The sequence below is a fragment of the Apiospora marii genome (genome assembly GCF_038362585.1).
Source record: "Apiospora marii strain CBS 49790 chromosome Unknown utg000013l_segment0_segment0, whole genome shotgun sequence".
Classification (NCBI taxonomy): Eukaryota; Fungi; Ascomycota; class Sordariomycetes; order Amphisphaeriales; family Apiosporaceae; genus Apiospora; species Apiospora marii.
The window spans coordinates 435,265-450,853 of record NW_027117384.1 but is presented as its reverse complement, the minus strand read 5'-3'; the positions used below and the strand labels follow the sequence as shown (position 1 = coordinate 450,853).

General features: G+C 58.2%; 8 protein-coding genes across 8 annotated transcripts; 3 read left to right on the top strand and 5 right to left on the bottom strand.

The window, feature by feature from the left end:
* Positions 1-1,195: 1,195 nt before the first annotated feature.
* Positions 1,196-1,925, bottom strand: PG985_015304 (uncharacterized protein; the record flags this gene model as incomplete). The annotated part of the gene is made up of 2 exons (XM_066835070.1): positions 1,196-1,828; positions 1,923-1,925. 2 exons carry the CDS (start codon positions 1,923-1,925, stop codon positions 1,196-1,198), a joined length of 636 nt encoding a protein of 211 aa, XP_066676273.1.
* A 426-nt stretch (positions 1,926-2,351) lies between these two features.
* On the top strand, positions 2,352-3,791 carry PG985_015303 (uncharacterized protein; the record flags this gene model as incomplete). Its single annotated transcript, XM_066835069.1, has 1 exon — positions 2,352-3,791. One exon carries the CDS (start codon positions 2,352-2,354, stop codon positions 3,789-3,791), a length of 1,440 nt encoding a protein of 479 aa, XP_066676272.1.
* Positions 3,792-3,979: 188 nt separating this feature from the next.
* Positions 3,980-4,765, bottom strand: PG985_015302 (uncharacterized protein; the record flags this gene model as incomplete). The annotated part of the gene is made up of 2 exons (XM_066835068.1): positions 3,980-4,080; positions 4,150-4,765. The coding sequence occupies 2 exons, from the start codon at positions 4,763-4,765 to the stop codon at positions 3,980-3,982; spliced, it is 717 nt and encodes a 238-aa protein (XP_066676271.1).
* Positions 4,766-5,444: 679 nt separating this feature from the next.
* Positions 5,445-6,785, top strand: PG985_015301 (uncharacterized protein; the record flags this gene model as incomplete). Its single annotated transcript, XM_066835067.1, has 1 exon — positions 5,445-6,785. The coding sequence occupies one exon, from the start codon at positions 5,445-5,447 to the stop codon at positions 6,783-6,785; it is 1,341 nt and encodes a 446-aa protein (XP_066676270.1).
* A 304-nt stretch (positions 6,786-7,089) lies between these two features.
* On the bottom strand, positions 7,090-9,033 carry PG985_015300 (uncharacterized protein; the record flags this gene model as incomplete). Its single annotated transcript, XM_066835066.1, has 1 exon — positions 7,090-9,033. One exon carries the CDS (start codon positions 9,031-9,033, stop codon positions 7,090-7,092), a length of 1,944 nt encoding a protein of 647 aa, XP_066676269.1.
* A 1,195-nt stretch (positions 9,034-10,228) lies between these two features.
* PG985_015299 (glycoside hydrolase family 16 protein) lies at positions 10,229-11,791 on the top strand (the record flags this gene model as incomplete). The annotated part of the gene is made up of 4 exons (XM_066835065.1): positions 10,229-11,056; positions 11,122-11,209; positions 11,306-11,506; positions 11,679-11,791. 4 exons carry the CDS (start codon positions 10,229-10,231, stop codon positions 11,789-11,791), a joined length of 1,230 nt encoding a protein of 409 aa, XP_066676268.1.
* Positions 11,792-12,003: 212 nt separating this feature from the next.
* On the bottom strand, positions 12,004-13,039 carry PG985_015298 (uncharacterized protein; the record flags this gene model as incomplete). The annotated part of the gene is made up of 2 exons (XM_066835064.1): positions 12,004-12,531; positions 12,620-13,039. Coding segments are annotated over 2 exons (948 nt in total), but the record flags the coding sequence as incomplete, so codon positions are not given.
* Positions 13,040-13,822: 783 nt separating this feature from the next.
* Positions 13,823-15,557, bottom strand: PG985_015297 (uncharacterized protein; the record flags this gene model as incomplete). The annotated part of the gene is made up of 2 exons (XM_066835063.1): positions 13,823-14,910; positions 14,972-15,557. 2 exons carry the CDS (start codon positions 15,555-15,557, stop codon positions 13,823-13,825), a joined length of 1,674 nt encoding a protein of 557 aa, XP_066676266.1.
* Between the last annotated feature and the right edge of the window lie 32 nt (positions 15,558-15,589).

The following is a 15,589-nucleotide window of genomic DNA, read 5'->3' as shown; positions in this document are numbered from 1 at the left end:
CAGACGGGGCAGGCGTGGAGGGAGAGCCCAGCAACGAGGGTTCTCGCTTGGCCTGCGAATGGGCACCGGTGATGACAGTCAGTCGGCGCCCTTGGTTTTTAGAGGCAAGGAAGCGACAACCTACGTAATGGGGGTTTAGGTAGTAGGTATGGAGAGGCACAGGACGGCTTCTGATTTGCCGGGACAAAGATGTGTACAAGGACTGACTACTTTTGGGGCCAGGCGGGATGACACTGCCGTTGCTTTGCCGCTGGTGGGTTTTTTTCTTCTTCTTTTTTCTCCTTCTTCTTTCCTTTGGCCGCCTGTGTCGTCGGGGTCTCGATCTATGTATGTAGTCTTGAACCTCGATTAGATTGGGGGAGTGCGAGGCCGAGATAGCCCCCGAAGAAAAGAAAAAGAGAAGCTCCCGAGAACAGATCCTCTCCAGGTTCAGGTTCGGGTTCGGGTTCAGATCCAGAACCAGAACCGGAAAATAGAAGGCAGCGACAGGGCTGCCTGACTGGATGCAACGAGGGGCAAAGCGGATCGTGCAAAGAGAACGGGGCTGGCAACTTCAACTGGGTGTTGGTGTGCTGCAAAGTACAAGTAGGTAAAGTTAAAGCCAAAATTGCGGGGGGAAACCAAAGTCAGGCCAGCGCCAGTGCCAGGACGCCAGTGCCAGCCGGGCAGAAAGCCGGGGGCCGGGGCACTGATTGTTTGGTACCTACTATCCATGTTACGTGCATACCTACAGTTACTGACCTACATAGTCACCTCAGGGTTTCCGGTACATGTTTCGATGCCAGGCTGGCGTCACAGCCGCATCCAGGGCTTACATGCACCGATCAGTTGTTTTGATGATCTCTCTGTTGATAAACGGCTTGCTAACTTGACTACCAGGCAGGCGGGCAGGCGGGCAGGCAGTGCTTCCTAGCCGTCGCCCCGGGCCCGCCGCCGTGCACGCTCAAGGTGAATGCGGCGGGACGGCATGACACAAACGCGGCTGAGCAGTAGTTTAGCTGAGCTGCATACAATATTATAATGATAATGGCCTCCAACCTCTCTCGCCCCTCTCGTATAGCCACCAGGCTTGATAGCTGCCCTAGGCAGATTGGCCTGGTGAGCACCGGGGGGAGGGACCATCGTCGCGACACATGCCGCGGTCCATGCCGCTTAGCTCTGGGGTATATGTAGTCTCTTAAGTTGCCTTCTCTTCTCACTTCTTGCCGGCGTCTTGTTCTAGAAATTCCGGGTTTTGCTCCATGGTGGAGGATATGAATCCACGCAAGGCGGCCCATCGGTTCGGCATGCTACTGCTACTGCTGCTTGTCGCCTGACTCTGCTGCGTGGAGGGGGTGTTTTGATTGGTGGCTTGCTTCTGCACGGCCGCATCGTCCTGCTCGCTGGCGCGCATGGCATTCAATTGCGCCATGTTGCCCTGGAATCGCTCCAGTTCGCTCTTGACCAGCTTCTCCTTGCGCTTCAGTGCGCCCTTCCGGCTGCGCAAACTTTTGAGTCGGACCTTGCCTTCTTTGAGCTGCTTGAGACCTTCTTCTGTCACGCCATCCTCGAGCAGATCTGGCAGGGCCGTTTTCAGCGAGTCCAGGTCTGTTACCAGCTTCTTGCCCGGGCGGCGGCGCTTCAGGGGTTTCTTGTTGGCCTTCTGGATGCGCGTGACAAAAGAAGAGTGTTTGACCAAGCGTTTGTCCTTTTTGGAACTGATGAAGGAGTCGGACACAGGGGCCGCGTCCGGGCGCGGAGCTTTACGAGGTGCGTATGGCTCGGGGCCATTGGCCTTGGCTGCTAACTTGGCACGCAAGGAGCGCCTCTTTGTCGGTGCTATCGGTGCCTGTAAACGGTCCATGAGCCAGAGGCACTATACATATGTACATACATGCAGAGGTGGCCATTGGGGATGGAAAGGGAAAGGGGGGGGGGCCTACCATGGTGGTGCATCAGAACGGTCAAGTTACACGCGAGGGAGCCAAGATGGTCAAGCTTGAAGACAGCACAAGACAGCACAGTCCAAGGTAGGTAGGTATGTAGTACGGAGTAGTAGGTAAAGTATTAACCTTTAATGATAACGATAACAGTAGCCCCACCCTTGAGGCTCTGGACCTCGTTTGTTCTTTTTTCTTTTTGGTGGGGTTGGTCTTCATGGTCCTGGGCTGGTAAAGTGGAGGAGGGTGGAGGGGTTCCGTTCAGGTCAATGTATGCTACCAACTGGACATTTGATCAATGAATTAGATAATAGGAAGAGAAGAAACAAAAAGAATCAATACACACAACATTTGGTAGGTGCACACATTTGCCGAGTATCGCACGTTGTTCTGCTCCAAGTTTGAACCCTCCTCCATTTGGCGGTTTTGGAAATGGAGCCAGTTTCATGCAGAGCCGAACAGCTCCGGTTGCAGATCGCCAAGGCCGAGTCCGAGCTGAGAGGGCTCCGGTTGCAGCTGAGCCAAGTTGAGTCGAGACAAGAAGACGCTCCTCCCGTCCAGCCTGTCCAGCCTGTCCAGTCCGGCCAGCCCGGCCGGTCCGAGCCGCCATGGAAATGGCCTCTGCAGCAGCAAGACTACGAGCGCTATGCCCGCCAGCTCGTCCTTCCCAACGTCGGCGTTGACGGGCAGCTGCGTCTGAAGTCGGCTGCCGTCCTGGTTGTCGGTGCCGGAGGGCTGGGATGTCCTGCTGCCGCGTACTTGGCCGGTGCCGGTGTGGGGACCCTTGGTCTTGTCGACGGCGATATAGTCGAGGCATCCAATCTGCATCGTCAGATAGCCCACAGCCACCCCAAGATCGGCATGAACAAGGTTGATAGTTTGGCCGAGTATTGCATGAACCTCAACCCCCACACAGACTGTGTCCGATATGCCGCTCATATCACGCCCGAGAATGCCGCCGACGTCGTCTCAAAGTATGATGTCGTTCTCGACTGTACCGACCACCCAACTTCTCGCTACTTGATCTCGGACGCCTGTGTCCTGCTGCGGAAGCCGTTGGTGTCGGCCTCTGCGCTCCGAACAGACGGCCAGCTGATCGTCTTGAACAACCCGCCCGCGCCCGAGGGAAGCAAGAGTGGCGGCCCCTGTTATCGCTGTGTCTTCCCCAAACCACCGCCCGCTGACGGTCTCCTCAGCTGTGGAGAGGGCGGCATCCTGGGGCCCGTAGTTGGCGTCATGGGCGTGTTGCAGGCCCTCGAAGCCATCAAGCTCATTGCCGCCGGCCCGGCCCCCTCACCTGAGCTACCTGCCCCGAGCTTGTTGCTCTTCTCTACAGCCGGTGCTTCGACATTCAGATCGATGCGGATGCGTGGCCGGCGACCAGATTGCTTCGCATGTGGTAATTCTTCCAGCTTGACCCTCGACGCCCTCAAGTCCGGCATGGTCGATTATTTGCTCTTCTGTGGGGTCCGGAGCCCCGTCCGGGTCCTGGCCCCTGATGAGCGCATTACTGCCACAGCCTACAGCGGCATGATAGCTGAGAAGCCTGGATTTGCACATCTACTGCTGGACGTGCGAGACCGCGAGCACTACACCGTGGCCAGCATCCCGGGTGCCGTGAACGTACCGTTTTCCATGTTCCAGAGGGCAGACGTGGGTGACCAGGATGGGACTCGCGCGGACTGGTTACCGGAATCATTGCCATCAGACGCGCCCATCTATGTCGTCTGCCGCATCGGCAACGACTCGCAACTAGTGGTGCGTAAATTGAAGGAGATGCGCCCAGGCCTAGGCCATCGATTCATCGGCGACATACAAGGAGGTATGGAGGCGTGGAAACATGAAGTAGACAAGACCATCCCGTTTCTTTAGCCATGGTCACACTAGACAGGTTCAAAAGGGAGAGCACGAGGTATTGTTTTGACCGACTACATAGTAAACCTCTCTGGTAATAATACATTGGAGTGGAAGGCCGTTGGGCAACTTGAAGAAGTGTGGCTAAAGGCTGAACAAAATACTCCCTTGCTGACCTGGCCCTTGTTCAATTGTCAGAGGACCGCCTAGACGAAGCTGGTGCGCTTCTTGTTGAAGGCCCTCTGGTCCTTCATCCACTGCCGATAGCCTGCAACGCTGGAGATCTTCTCTCCGTAGTAGTCGGGGACTATGGGCCGAGAGCATGGTCAGCAACTATAATGAATAGCTCGGCCAAAGCCGAAGGGGACTAACTCACCGGGGTTTCCAACGGAGCTGACGCTGGGGTCAACACGGTTCTTCTTGATCCTGGCAAAGAACTCAGCTTCCTTGATGGCCATGGGCTGTTTGACACCCCGTTTGAGGGTATAGAAAATGGCGGAACCCAGACTGGGACCAGCCAGCCATCCGAGGGCAGCAGAGCCCATAGTCATCAAGCCAAGGGTGATGAATGGATCGAGTGGGATGCTGCCCATCCAGTCCATGTCGAGGTTGACCAGCACCATGCTGGCCATGCTTCCACCCACCAGCATGGTCACCAAGCTACATGCCAGCTGGTAGCGTCTTCGGGTCTTGCGCAGCTTAAAGAATGTGTCCCAGTTGAGGTCGCGGGCCGAAGCGGCGGGGCCGGCAGGGCCTGCAGTGGTAGTAGAGGCGGTGCGGCGAGCCAGAAACTGGCATTGTAGGCTTTTGGGTCTACAGGTGCCGGGGCGTATGTGTCGGGCCAGTGTGGAGGTGGTGAAGTGGCGTGGCGAGAAGCAGGATGGCGTGGTCAGTGGTGGTGCAGCTTTGGTGACGCCAGAGGCAGAGGGCAGCTGGAGACTCCGCCGGCCCAATGCGCCGAGGCGCATTATGTGAGCGTTGGTGGCCAGCATGCTGTGCGACAATGCAAGCCTGAGGCAGTCCCGGTCTGGGATACCCAGCAGAGTGGTTTGGATCGATATAGAGGATGGTATAGGGCGGGGGAGGCTGTTGTCGCTGCAGCGAAGGTGGGTAGATGAGGTGGTGGTGAATCGTGAAGTCGGGATGTCGGATGGTGAATGGCCAAAGGCAAAAGGCGAAGATGAAAAGTCAAAGCTTCAGGCCTTTTTGGGGGGGGGGGAGCTCTACCTAGCTTGCAGCTCTCTATATTGCACTTGGGAGTGTGTAGAGTACATGTACCTTCTTAGTCTACCTAGGTGAGTACTTAGCACAAACACACACACTGTACTGCCATCAACCAGTCCCCCAGGTACAAGCAATAGTGGATGCTAGCGGGGCAGCCGCTGCATTTGGTGCACTTGGTGCAGGTGGAGTTGACGGCAGGTACTTATATCTTCCCCATGGCTGTAGCGCCAGACAAGGGTCGGCATGGCTAGGCTTGGCCAGGCAAGGGCGAGCAAGGGTTGGACAGGTACATGCTGCGAAGCGCCCTTAAGCCCGTCGCGCAAAATATTCCCCAGGCAGGTACATCCATCCATCCATCTCGGTTCACGCGACAGCGTCAAATCCACCACCTGCGCGTGCCGTACTCCAGAGCATGATACCCCGCCCAACCCGGGCTGCTTCTGGGCAATGGCATCTTCACCTCACACTGGCCTGGCTTCGCGCGCCCCGATGAAGCCCGACCTGAACAAAATCGAAATCCCTTTGACAACTAAACCTCGACCCTACCGCCGCGGGGATGGGCCGTCCATGGCCCCCTTGTCGCTTGCCCTCGAAAACGACTCTACCGCATTCATTGCCGACAAGTTCGTGCGCTTCCTCCCGGACCGCCCCTATAAGCAACAGATGCATTACTTGGTCAGGTGGTCCGATCTGCCCGCCGCCGCTCTGGCTGTTCCTGCAACCGAAATACTCGATTACGTCTCCTCGCGCGCCCTAGAGGACTACGAATATCAACTTTCGCTCGAGGAGGACCAGCTGCTGGAACAACAACAGCAACAACAGGAACAGGACAAAACCAGGCTCAAGCGTCCCCGAGACAGGCCTGCCAGACCACAAAACCTAGCATCACCAGAATCGCAGGCCAAGCCAGCCAGTCTGGCAAGGAAGCGCGGGCGCCCAAGGCGAGCCAGCTTTCAGCCGAGCCGTTCCTTGCTCGCTCCCGGCCATGTAGCTGCAGCCGACATCCCGGCTCCGTCCACCCCTGCACCGGCGCCTTCCATGGCTACAACGCCCAAAAGGGGGGCAAAGCCGTCTTTATCAACGCCCCAAAAGGCATTTGCTCCTGGCGCCTATGCCGACGACCTCGCCGAGGAGTTTACGGATGAAGAAGTAGACCTGGACGAAGCCCTTACGCAACAGCTCAGCCGAAAGAACGAGTACGATGTTGGTGCTGACGACACAACAATGCCTTCCAGTGGCTTCACACCAGTGGGGAGGGCGGTCGGGCAATGGGGCCCCCGGAAACATTCAAGAAGCCCCGAGCCGGAAAGTGACAGGGAAAGGGAAACGATAGCGGTATCCATGCCCCCTCCTGACAGCAACCCGAATTCCCAACGGAAGAAAAGGCGCAAGTTGTCCAAGCCCGAGCCCAAACTTGAGCCGGCATGGGAGGTCAAAAGACTAGAGGGGCACATGATAACCGACGTGGGCGGGCAGCCTGTGCGGTTCTTCAAGGTGCGTTGGGAAGGCGATTGGCCGCCGAGCGAGAATCCAACATGGGAGCCCCAGGAAAACCTACCTCCTGGGCTGGTGAAACAGTATCTCAAGAAGAAAGCAAGGAAGGAAGGGGCAGAGATTGAGCTTGTGTCTCCGCTGCCAATACCCCCAAGGCCGCCCAGAAAGTATTCGAGTGTTGCCGAGGCATTCGAAGGGGAGATTGAAGAGTCACAGCACCAGCTGGCTGCTGATGTTGCAGAGAGCGACCATGACGAACGGCTGTTGGTTGAAGAGGATCACTTTGGTTTTTAGAATACCCTGGCCGAGTGGTGGGAGAACACGACTGCTGTATAATGGAAAGCAAGGCGTCGGTGGTGGGGGCTTACAAGAAGTAGTCACTAGGCGATTTCCTGTATTCATCCAGGGGGGGTGGGGGGCTATGGGATGAACTATGAAGTCTAACTACTTTCTCCTGGAACGGGGGAAAACAAAAGAAAAGCAACCGCCCCAGTTCCGCCTCTAGTTCTCGCCCCTGTAGGTGCCTGAGTCGGCTCAGATCCCGGGAATGATGGTGTTCATCCTAGTACAAGATGTGGTGTAAAAGAGGACAAGCGCGTTAGATCTGTGGCTTGAGATCCTTCCGGGTTCGACTCATCCAGTAGCGGATGTCTTTAGACCATTCCTTCTGGTCTTTCAGGAACGCGGTGAAACCTCTCAGCTCAAGGTACTCGTCGTCGGTGTACACCCTGTCTGGATCCTGGGCGATACCATCGAGGGCGCTGCGAGCAGTTGGGTTTTGTCGTGCGCCTTCATGTCCGCCATCGTGGGCGAGGGAGTGGCCAGAGGAGTGGCCAGGGGCTCGGTCAGCAACAGGTGGCAACGGGTTCGCGCCACCGTGGTCGACATGCTCTGCGGCCTGGCCCATGGCAGGATACGCATCCTGAATGTCCCAAGAAGGGTCGCCCAAGACGTTCGTGAGGCGAACGAGCTCGTTTGCCGCCCTGGTCTGCGGCTTCTCCCATGTCTCCAGGGGCCCGTCACAGGGATCAGCAGCAAATTCAATGGCGGTTTGCAGCACAGGGAAGAGGGCCTCGCAGCTCTTGACCAGCCGGTAAGTCTTGGTGGCGAAATCCAAGTCTCTAAAGCGCAAAATCAGGCGGGGCTCTCTCAAGTCGAGCATCACATCTTCCAGGGCATCTTGCACCCGTGGAAACCAGCGCCGCAGCGAGTTAACGAAGGCCCTCAGTTCCTGGACGGGCGCTTCCTTGATCTCGATGCATCTTGTGAACCCCTGCTCTAGTGATGCCATGGATGCGGATGACATGGGATAGGAAGGCGTGTTGGCGAGGTTGACCAAGCACTTTTGGCCACAGAAGACAACACCGTGCGAGTTGGCGTACTCGTGGTAGGCATGTGCGTGTCTCCAGTTGGCAAACTGCACGATGGCCGTGGCCGTGGCCGTGTCGCTTATGCCGCGGAGTTGGACCAGGGTTGCCCGCAGGACCTTTCCACCACGCACCGCCCCCAGCACGTCGCGTAGCTGTGCTCTGATGCTCAAGTCGGAAATCACGACAGTGCGGCACTCGTAATCCGCGCGCTTCTGCTCTGGTCGTAGCGGCAGTCCCAGCTTGGGGCAATACCGAATGCCATAGCGAAAGACGGGGGAGATGGTTCCATTCTGCTTAGCGTAGGTGCGGATGGCCTGATTGCGCTTTCGCTCGGTGCCATAAAGCCTGTCGATTAGGTCCTCGTTGGGGACCAGCACCTCTGGCTGGCTGCGGGGGGTTGCTTCGGCAGGGGCGGTAACGGGGATATCGCCGCCATTGGGTGTTTTGGGTGTTCTGGGTGCCGAGGTAGCAGCACAAGCAGCCGGCATGACCAGCGCGGGCTTCTTGGAGCTGGTGTGGGAGTCGTAGGCGCCGCCTGGGGCAGGTCGGGCAGTTTGCTGCTTCTCCTTGGTCGGCTCGTGCCCGAAGAGGATGAGGTCACTACCCAAGGGTTTCCAGTCAGGTGCTTGCTCCATTGCATTTGCATTTCCATTTGCATCGGCATCGGCATCGGCGTCATGCTTGCAGCAACCGGGCTGTCTGAAGGTACACGAGGACGAGAAGTCGTCGAGTAGATCATGGATGACGCGAGCGTTAGTTGGGGATTCGCGTACGCTGCCATGAACCCTGGGCCCGTGGCTAGATGTATGGGCCTGGCCGAGCGTGCTGCTATGGAGGACACACTCGTTGAGCTGGTCTGCAAGTTGCTCCTCGAGACGGCTCAGTTGGCGCTGGGCATCGCGGAAGCGTTGGAGCGCAATAACAATATTGGCGTGCCCGGTAGGGTAGGATTCGCTGATTTGCACCAGGTCGTGGAGGTTGCGCTCGCGATGTTGTTGCACGGCGTGGAACTGGGAGGTTGCCATTCCATTGATGGAGGTGAGATATTTCGTACGGGCTGCGGGCGAAGAAAGAGTAGGCTCCGCGCGGATCAGCTGGAATAAGTCTTTCAGGTGCCTGAAGCCTTGTTGGTCCCCGTGGGAGAAACAAGTAACGAGGCCATCACCGGCCATGGCGAAAACGTCACTTCCGAGAGATGCCGTGTGTGTGTGTGTGTGTGTGTGTGTGTGTGTCTTTGTCTTGATGCGAATCGAGGCACTTGAAGTTGTGTAAGAAACTTGGTGTGGGAGCTTGGCTCCAGGTTCGGCGGGCTCTCTCTTACCTTTGTTGTATTCACCGTTAGTTAGGCCCACATTGACGAGCAAGGCCGGATAGGTGAGTAGCTGTTACTTGCCTGGTAGAAGGAGCGAGGTGCTGGCGAGGGAGATGAGCAGGTAAGTGGCCGAACGGCTATCGCCGAGAGTGTGATGCTCAGGGCTGGGTTGGAGGGGAGAAGAAGAAGAGGAGGAGGAGCAGGCGGTGGTGGTTGTGGTGATGGAGGATTATGGAGATGAGGATGACAAAAAAAAAAGTTTGACGTTCGCCGGGCCAGCTCCTCGCCAAAAGCGTAGAGGCAAGTGGCATCGGGCGTTTGCCAGTTCCCCAAGGACACTCTGTGTTGTGTGCAGTGCAGGAGGCAACTTACCTAACTGAGGTGGTGGTGACCTTGGCAGCCGAAGCAAAGTTGACGGGCTGCTGGTTAACCGAAGACGACCGGTTGAAGTTCAACAGCTGGATAGCTCGAGCTGCTTTTGTTGTTGTTGCGCAGGTCTAGCTATGTCTTTGGGGTGGGAGAAGAGCAAGGAGTTAATAAACGGGCCCACATCGCCAACGCTGCCGGCGCCGCTACACAAATAAGAACGGTACCCCCTCGGGGCCTAAAGGTCCCCCCGAGGCCCCAGTAGCCACTTTCTACGTAGGCTTGTGACAATTTCCTCTAATCCACGATACCGTCTAGCACAGACGGCGTCTCTACCTTGGGCCCTCTCCCGACGACGTCAACCCCGGATGCGTACTTGGGGTTGGAAGTCGAGGGAAGTAAGGCGTTCCTCACTGTCAAGGAACGCCTGCATGGAACATTCCTGGACATCTGCCGATCAGCGGGCTCTGTTGACGGGCCTGGACGGGCCTGGACATGGCGCGCCCTCTTTATCCGGCCACGGAGACTTGTGTCCGGTAAAAGGCGCCATGCAGGGCTATTTACACAGATGAATGAAAGGGTGCGGTGTGGCATGGCCTGCCGCAGCCGTGGTTGGCAGAGAGCGCCCGAGATATCAGTGGCGGCCTTTCCAGGTGTTGGAGTCGCGAGGACATGCACCCTATACCGCCATGTCGTCGTCGTCGTCGTCGTCGTTATCGTCGTGCCGCCAGATACTTGTCGCCTGGGCTGCGTGTCTTGCAGTGGGCATAGTGTGCCAACGGGCCAACTACCCGCTGACGAGCGACTCCAACTGTGCCTGCTACCAGACCAACGAGACGGCGAGCCAGTTCCTGAGCCACCACAAATTCTTCGACTTCCGCAGCCTCGCGCAGCATGTCCACGTGCCTCAAGCCATCGACGACCCGGCCTCGAGCGCCGGTGCCAACGTGTCGAGCAGCTACTTTGCCTCGCTGGACTGGAAGAGCTGGTGGGAAATCCAGGCATGGAACAACAGCGACGCCCTGCCGCGCGGCAACCAGACCAACACGACCATCTCGGACGCCACCGTCCTCATGGTGAACTCGCCCAGCAACATCTACCTCGAGCGCAACACCGACAGCCGCCCCTCTTCCCAGACCTACCTGACCATGCGCACCGTCCGGCATCAGCACTTCCAGTCGGCCGCCGAGATCGAGTCGGTCGCCCTCGACTTCCGCTATCTCAGCGTCCGCATGAAGGCGAGGACCAAGGGCTCCCCGGGCGCCATCACGGCCATGTTCACCTACCGAACCGCCAATGACATGTCCAAGGTTCAGGAGGCCGATCTCGAGGTCCGGACCACGGATCCCAAGTACTCGATCCAGTACACCAACCAGCCTTCGTGGAACGACGACGGCGACGTGCCCGGAGCGACGCAGAACATCTCGGACCCGCGCCACGTGGACTGGGGAAGCTGGCAGGTCCACCGGATGGACTGGACCCCCAAAGCGAGCAACTGGTTCGTCGACGGCAAACTGGTACGAGACCCCTTTTGACTCCCTCCTTCTCACCCGACCAAGTCTAATCTGCCCGACGTCTACAGCTGTCGACCATCTCTTTCCAAGTGCCCCGAGACGGCAGCCAGGTCATCTTCAACTCGTGGAGTAATGGCGGAAGCTGGAGTGGCAATAGTGCGCCCCTTTCTCCTGCCAAGTCGTGCCCCTGCTACCCCTGCTACCCCTGCTGCCCCTGCTGCCCCTGCTGACCAGGCATATGCCGAGCCCCAGTGAGCCTCTTTTCCGAGGCGTATTTGCAGGTTCAGTGGATAGAGATGGTGTACAACAGTACCGGGCCACCTTCAACACCATCGCCGGGCCAGCCATTTCCTGGTTGGCCGTTTCCTGGCCAGCCATCCACCGCCTGTAAGAGCGTCTGCAGCATAGACGAGACCTCGGTAATCGGCACCCCTGTTCTGATCACGAAACCAGGTAAGAAAGGGCCGCCCGCCGCTCCAAGAAGCCATATCCGACGACAGGGCTGACATGGTATATAGGCGGTCCAAACCCGGGAAACCCGGGAAACCCTGGAGGTGGGAACGGATGTGAGGAACTCCCGTTTGCCTCTGATGCCCCCCCAAGTCTAATACCATACCAATTGCAGGCACGTCTGCTAAGTACGGGCAGTGTGGAGGGAAAACTTGGAATGGATGTTCCCGGTGCGCCGCCGGGACAACCTGCCGGTTCCAGAACGACTACTACTCGCAGTGTCTTTAGGGGACATAGCAGGCAGGGGCTCGCTGTCATGCACTGCCCGCGTGGGAGAATGCGAGTGCTTTCAGAGTCACCACGGAACAGGGGAATTTGGTACCTAATCCCAGTCTTGAGCACAGGCTCGGACCGTACGGTAGTTATCATACTATTCTGGCATGCTACTTGTATGCTGGCGACTAGATAAATATCCGGTTGTGTTTTTAACGCTTGATTGACTAGGGGTGTGCCACTCTACCCGAGCTGATGGACGAGATGGATGTAGCCGAGTTCCTCCGGGCTTGCTTGACAGGGCCCATCTCTAGGTCACTAACGCGGCGTGCCGGTCCGGCATGGTCCGAAGGGCTGTGGGAGGTGGTGGTGTGAGTGTAGGGGGGCGGCACGTCGTAGGCCGGCGGTGGCGGATAGGCGTGCTCGGGCGCGGCCTCGGAAGAGGCCCGCCAGCGTCTGTACTCGAACACGAGGGCCGAGAGCAACCAGACCAGGCATATGATGGCGGCAACGACCGAGTAGGCCGTGATGGCCGAGTCGGACGCATTGGCAAGCTCCAAGCCGAAACCCCCGTTGATGATACCCAGGATGATGGCGCCTCTACCGAGCCACAGGTGCAGGTGAGACCAGGCGGTCCGCCGGCCGGTTTTGCCCAGTCTGACATGGTGTAGCCAGCCAAGCAGAGGCTGAAAGAACAAGACCCCCAACACCACCAGGCCAATTATAGGGTGGGTGTTGGCCTGGCCCGAAGTGAGCTGTGTGTGCACCGATTGTTAGCTAGTGCGCGTCTGGGAGGAGGAGGAGGAGGAGGAGGATGGTCATGTAACGACGTGGCCCACGTACCATGCTCGCCCCGTCGGGCGGGATGCGCACAAGCCGGACCAGGAGAATCCCCAGTGCGGCGGCAGCAATATAGACACAGTAAGCCAGGATCTGGAATACGCCATGGATGATCCACGTCAAGCGTCCAGGGAGGAGTCTCATCAGAATGGCCCCGACCGGGAACAGTCCCACGAAGGCGATGGCGGCTAGTATCCCATGGATTTGCCGGATGGACATGGCCTGGTCGATGTCAAAGCCGGCGCCGTCTTGGAAGGGGCCGAAGCCGTTACCGCCACCTTCGCCGCCGCCTTGGCCAGATCCCGAGCCTCCGCTTCCGCTTCCGCTGCCGCTCCCACTTCCATCACCAGAGCCATCACCAGAGCCTCCAAGCCATGGAGGGTTCCACCCGGAATCCCAGAATTGGGCCTGGGCCCCGGTCGTGGCTGGTACACCGAGCCAAGGTCAGAAACGTGGCCGCCGACTTGGAGCAAAACAAGGCGCTGTGACATACCTAGAGATAGCACACACAGTAGGATGTATTGCATCATGTCCTTCATGCCAGGCAACAACCGTCTATCTGATCATCTATCCGACTGACGGGTCTGGCAGAGAGAAGTTGACAGCAGCTCAAACGCCGCTCACAATGCATATATAAAGCATCCATGGCAGAGGGCATGTGCAATGACGACCGAGTCGGGAAGCCGCTGCATTGCGTAATGCCTCCTCTCCTCGGACTACACCATGGGGATGTGCGGGTTGGCTACTCTGGCCCGAACCTGAGACTTTCAGGGCCAAGCAGCCTTCGGGACCGAGCGCGCAGGCTGATTGGCCTCTATAAACCTTGGGCAACCTTTCCACCCGCCGCCACCCTGCCAGGAATGCCGACGCCGCCTCCTGTCATGGTTACGTTTAAGCTGTACCTAGTAGTACCAAGTAGGTAGCAATACAGTAAGTAGTCACGTCGTGCTTGCCAGCCAGCGCCGTCTTCGTTTCCCCAGGGGCAAAATGGTCTATTTTCTGCGGTAATTCCTTTGCACCCTTTGGCATCCGCTGCAATCTAGATGCGCGCAGTCGATCTATCATGAATCCCAGACCCACTCCGTCGTGAATGCAATACTTAGTCCCTTGTCGTCAGCCACTCCAGCAGCCGACCGACCTCCCCGCCTAGATAGATACATGCCATAACGCAGACCGGGCTACTACGACACGCCCGCATTATCCCTCCTACGAGTCGTCTTCAATCAACTCGATCATCACGGTGCCCTGTTTCAGGCCGGCTTCCTCAATGGTCAGGTCCAGCTTCTCAATAAGGTCTCCGCCGGGCTGAGCCTTGAGCTCAAACGGCACACCCTCCTTCCCCTCGAGGGGCTCTGCTTTCAGCCACTCGTAGATGCGGCGAACCTGGTCGGCTACGGCGAAACGCCGGATAACCCGTCCCGCCGGGTGCCGGAATTGGATTCGTGTCACCGTGGCCGTGTCCGGCTCGGGCTCCGTGTGTGGTGTAGCCGATGAAATCCGCTGAAATGCCGAGTCTGACGGCCCCGCCACTGTGGTTGAAGATGTTTCCTCCGTCTCCATGTCCTCCTCGCCTTTGCCGCCCGCCACCTGAGACTTGGTGAGCTGGTCGGGGTCTTGAACACCGGCCCTCGACGACGAGCCACTGGAATCGAGGCTGTTTTGCATGGCCATCTGTAGCATCTCTTCCTCGGTCATGCGGCCGACGTCGACGGGCTTGGACTTGGGCCTCGAAACGCTAACGGGGTTCTTGCTGTTGGCAGCTAGGCTGTAGCGGTCCAGAAACTCGACCAGGTCATTGTAGAACTCGCCGGCAGGCGGAAATGGGAGACCTGACCACGTCTTGACTTGCTCGCCCGTTCGCGGGTCGATGATGGAGACATAAGGGTAACTGTTGGGGTCCTCGTGGCCTGCATTAAAGTAGAAGGAGACGTAGGTCTGCGACTCGGCGCTGCCCTTTTCGTACTGCAAGAAGATGAAGTGCTCTTTGAGCAACGATGCAATGTTCTCGTCTTTCCAGTGGTCCCTGTTCAGAGCCTGGCAGTTGAAGTCGCTCATGTCTTGCACGTTGACCATGATCCATTTCTTCTCCTCTTTCCCCATCTCTCTGGCCTCGTCCCATGAGTATCGCGAGATGATGTCGTAGGGAGGGCGAAAGAGATCGGCGAGGCGCTGGCTGCGCGATGTGGATGGCGCGGGGCCACTGGGGCGAGATCCCATGGGCACGGGCGGCACGCCGGCGCTCGACGCGCTGGGCTCGTCCCAAACCGACTGGCTGAATGGATTCTGAGTGGGCCCTGTTGCAGGTGAGTTAGTAGGTCTTCCCGGGCTGGGGATGGGTGATTGAGTTGGACTTACTATTGTTCCGCGACTGTTGCCGGCGGCGGAGCTGCTCCAGCACAGCGGCCTCTCGGTCATCGTCGTCCAGGCTCCAAGAAGGGTCAGGCGCAACAAGGGTCTCGGTGGTGCGGGCCATGGGAGCCCTGACGCCGTCGACAGCACCCGGGTCCTGCGAGTACATGTCGTCTTGTAAACGTCGGGCCATAGCGGCGTCTTCGTCCTCTTGGGCCTGCCGGGCGAGGGCTGCTATGTTCTCATGGTCATGGCCGTCGTTGTCTGGAATGGTGATGTGGCTGCGATGGTCTAAAGGTTGGGTCATCTCGACGTCGGCGGCGGCGTCGTTGTCGTCGTCGTCCGAGTCGATATGTATGACGCCATGGTCATCCTGCCGGCCCGAGGGTGCGCGGGGTTGGGCGGCCGAGGGCGGATGTGAAGATGACGGGTTGTTTGCTTGTGTGGTGAAGCTCGAGGCCAGTTCTGGGTTCTCGAAGAAAAGCTGGATGGCTTGCATGGGATCATTGCCTGAGATCTCGAGGTAGCCCCGGGCCACCTGTTCGCTGTCGGTGCCGGTGATGGCCTGGAACTGTGCCACGTCTTCGTCCATGTTGGTATCGCCTCTTGCTCTCTCTCTCTCTC